The 4,038-nt window shown below is 35.0% G+C and overlaps 1 protein-coding gene across 1 annotated transcript; it reads right to left on the reverse strand.

Moving 5' to 3' along the window:
* Nucleotides 1-900: 900 nt before the first annotated feature.
* On the reverse strand, nucleotides 901-3,825 carry LOC115957462 ((-)-germacrene D synthase-like). The gene is made up of 7 exons (XM_031075705.1): nucleotides 3,634-3,825; nucleotides 2,721-2,997; nucleotides 2,194-2,566; nucleotides 1,876-2,094; nucleotides 1,644-1,782; nucleotides 1,305-1,553; nucleotides 901-1,194 (listed from the first exon to the last, which is right to left on the reverse strand). The coding sequence occupies exons 1-7, from the start codon at nucleotides 3,754-3,756 to the stop codon at nucleotides 901-903; spliced, it is 1,674 nt and encodes a 557-aa protein (XP_030931565.1). The 5' UTR covers nucleotides 3,757-3,825.
* Between the last annotated feature and the right edge of the window lie 213 nt (nucleotides 3,826-4,038).

The raw sequence follows: 4,038 nt of genomic DNA on the forward strand, positions 1-4,038 counted from the left end.
GAAGGCTTTGCAAGTTAGGTTTTTTCAAATAATATTTCTTTGGTTTTTTTTCTCCTTTGCTTCTTCTTCAAAATCCTCTCCCCTCTCTAAAATATTTTCCCTCTAATTGTTGTTCCTTTCTATTTCTTTTTCCTTAGATCTTTGTCTTTCAGTTTTAACGTCCATTTGGTGAGTTGTTTATATATATAGATATCTAAAATTTAAGAGAGAAATCTAAAGAACAGTACCTTAGATACTATATCTAAGTTTTGCTCTATATCAAATTACCACAAAGATGAAAACATAACTTCTTAAAATATATTACATAAATTAGTTGACCAAAAATGATAACCCCGCTAAATTAGCTTCTTTTGATACTAAGATTAGTGTATGTAAACTTTTATTATTTTAAATTTTTTTTTTTAAATTTTGTTAAAATGATAGATGCAATTGGAGATTCAAATCTTAGACTTCTTTGAAAAATGTACGGAGAAATGAAACATTTAATCATTCACAGCATAATTTGTCTACCTCATTTATTGAATTTTTTTTTTTTGAGAAATAATTACAACATGTTGCTAACCTCGCAACTCGAACCATTTCCCTCCAAGACCCCCAAGCACTTTGTACATGGGGAGGTGCCAATTCAGCTACAATTTTTTTAATTTATTGAATGTTATTCCTTATTAAGAGGGACAATGTGGTTTACATTATAATAAAACCACCTCAATAATAAATAAAAATCTTATCACTCACTTCTATTTTATGTTGCATCCACAATTTTATTTCATGTGTGCTATTTTATTCAATTTAATTTTTTTTTTTTTTTTTTTATAAAAAAAAGACTTGTGACATACTATAATTGGTAGAGCATAAAGTAGGACACTCCAAGTGGAATTGAGGAATTTCATTCCTCAACACTCATATTGATACTGGATCTATTACCACTGATGCGACATTATCTTTCATCTCTTTTCCAACATGGGTGTAGCCATCACGCTCCTTGTATAGGACATCTATTACTCGTGCAAGATTAAGAGCAGGCATAAGGAGAGGCATGGGAACGTCAGTAGGCCTCATTAACTCCTCATTAATATCTTTCCATGCATTAGAGACTTGCTTGTTGAATTCTTCATTGACCACTTGTTCAGTAACACCATATTGCTTCATGTAGCATTCAATTGCTGAGGCAGCATGCCCTCGCTCTTGTTCAAACTACATACACAGTTTTCCAAAAGGTAAACATAAATTTGTCAATATGAAACATGTATTTGTCACACCTTAGAGAGATTGGAAGGATTGTAAGATTTTTTTTGGTTGTATACCTTGTGTGATCTCATGTCATCCACCAGCCTACAAATTACTGATGAAGCAGTAATAATCTTGGGATTTCTAAAGCTCCAATCAAATGCCTCTTTTGTAACGATGTCACCCATGCCAAGGAAAGACACGGTTGTAAGCATAGGGTAACCACTGGTTCTTAGAGCAAGATTCATATACTCTTCCATTGTTGGTATGTAATTTTGATGGAACCATTTGGCTTCATCAAAGTAGGCTCGGACCAAAAGTTTCATCTAAAATGACATACATTAAACAACATTCATGAAAAAATTCATACATAGGAAGCATTAAAAAATTGGAGGGAATGAAAAGTTGAGTCGTACTGCATCTTTTGCGTAGCTAACACGGTATGATCTTCCTTGCTTGGACATCTCTTCCTCAACTGCTTCAAAAACATCAAGTAGTGCACGATAGCAAATTTTCATGTAATCTGGAAGTTGGTCTATGCTGCTAATATCCCACCTAAAAATATCATGTATCAAGTTCCAATTGAAGTTAGATTGACGTTATATATATCACGGTCTAAACATATACTAGTTAATTCTATCGATAAACCTCTCAATTGCTTCAGTGAAGGGCTCAAGTTCTTCAAGTGTTCCATATACATCATATATATCATCTATAATGGATGTCATGGCAATAACTTTGGTCAGTATTTTTCTAGCAAGTGAGTATTGGGGCTCAAAGTAGACGGCCACTATCCAAAAGTAACCCTCAACAACTCTGTCTCTTGCAAAAGGTAGCTTCTTCGCAAAATCTAAATCTTTCCACCACCTAGAATTCAAATAGGTTAATTAATATTGATTGGCTGTAAATAACCAAAAATATATATGTACTTATGTCATTTTGGTGTATAGTTTTAGAACTAAGTACCTAGTAATATAGCTAAGTTCCTCTTTGTGCAATGACTGCACCATGTCAAAATCTAATTTTGCAAGCATGAGAAAAACTTTGTTATGTGAAGCATCCTGTTCATAGATAGAAATGTATCGCCGAGCCTCTAGCCGTGGTATGCCCTTGTGCAAGGGCTGCTTTAGGGCACGAGTTACTTGTTCTGCCAACGGATTGCATATTGCAGATACTGTGGATTTGAGGTGAGTGGTGGTGAACTCAAGGGCCTCATCAAGGATTCCTTCTCCATGCACCCTCAAATGTGTAACTTCATAAAAGGCCAGCATGCCTTTAACGTTACTGGCTAGGCTTTCCTTGAATTGACCATCTTTGACTTTGAACTTGTTAAAAGCATCTGTTTAAAAACCGAAAGTACGACACTAAAGAATCAAAACATGCATTATAGTGTATGTGGACGCTATTACATGTATAAAGCATCTCTTTGCTAATGTTAGGCATATCTGCCAAAAACAAAAAAAAAAAAACAAAAAATCCCACTTAGGGCTCACCACATGAAACATTAAATCCTTGTTGACGTAGTAGTCGAAAACAAAGGGCAACATTGTAGATATCATCATCTTCAACATTATTACTGTCATTATAGGTAGCATATATATGTTCTAGAGCTTCTTCGATTTCTCTTTCAAAGTGGTAAGCCACGCCTAGGCGCTGGAGTGCATCAATTAAACCCAGCTGTTGTGAAAGATGACTAGCAGAGGCTAAGAGCTCATTTCTTACCTTTTCTTTCAGCTCTTCGACTTCACGTACTTTACAGGCGTGGATCTCCTACACCAACAAATTATGTAAGTTAATAATCATATACTATGGATCATGGACATGGACCTTGACACTGAGGGTGTCTTTGTTTAGAGGTGAAATAGGGTGGATGGAAAACTTTGGAGAGAAAATGGATTTGTGTGTTGTTTGGTTGGGAGGGGGGAAAGAAAATTTTTATGTGGGGCCCATGCATTTTCCACCCAGACCACACAAAACTTGAAAAATGTTGATTGCTAAAAGACAAAAACACCCTGCACGTTCAAGCAATGACTTCTTCATCAAATTGTAATACAAATTGAAATCATACAAAAGCAAATCATGCAATGGTATAGTTTCTTAATTAATTTAAGATTTTATAAAATTATTTTAGTCTACCTCACAAATAGGTAGGTTCCAATGAATAACACGGGTTAACGACTAGTTTAATAATAATAATAATAATAATAAATCTTTCTACAAAATGAGAACACACAAGCAGAAGTGTCTCTAGTGTATTTGATACGCGTTGGACATGAACACGTTGAGAAAAATGATAATATTTACCCTGTCCTTGGAAGCGCAAATGAGAAAAGAAAAAAAATTATCTTTACAAATTTTATTACATAATTTTTACAAACTAGCGAGACAAATAATCATATATATTACCTTGTCCTCGGAAGTGTAATTGATGAAACGGTCTCCCCAAACGCTCGGATGAAAATTTGCTGTTCGGCGAATAACATCTGGTTTGCCATTTTGGGGTGTGGCCCCTGAGACTTGCATGGACATATTTTTCCTAGTTCAACAACAACTTTAAGTTTTGAATGGTATGGGATCTGTTATTTATGAAATTCTTGTCTCATGAGCACTGGTATATATAAGCACTGGAAGGAGGATATTTTTGATATGCAGCGAATAAGGATCTAATTTTTAATATGCATCTACAGTGGAAATTTGGTGAGGCAATTTTTAATATGCATCTACAGTGGCTGTGGAGTCATGTTGCATGGGAGATTGATCTATTCTCAAAATGTGTGGCTAACGCCGCCCATGTGGGAGACTACCTATTCT

Source organism: Quercus lobata, chromosome 8 (assembly GCF_001633185.2).
Source record: "Quercus lobata isolate SW786 chromosome 8, ValleyOak3.0 Primary Assembly, whole genome shotgun sequence".
Taxonomy (NCBI): Eukaryota; Viridiplantae; Streptophyta; class Magnoliopsida; order Fagales; family Fagaceae; genus Quercus; species Quercus lobata.

What these genes read in the sequence shown, in the direction of transcription:
- LOC115957462 (XM_031075705.1), bottom strand. Translation starts at nt 3,756, where the DNA reads ATGTCCATGCAAGTCTCAGGGGCCACACCCCAAAATGGCAAACCAGAT. An exon ending in AGGATTTAATGTTTCATGTG is followed by an intron (nt 2,567 to 2,720) that starts GTGAGCCCTAAG and finishes GTTTTTAAACAG; the next exon opens with ATGCTTTTAACAAGTTCAAA. An exon ending in TTAGCTACGCAAAAGATGCA is followed by an intron (nt 1,554 to 1,643) that starts GTACGACTCAAC and finishes ATGTCATTTTAG; the next exon opens with ATGAAACTTTTGGTCCGAGC.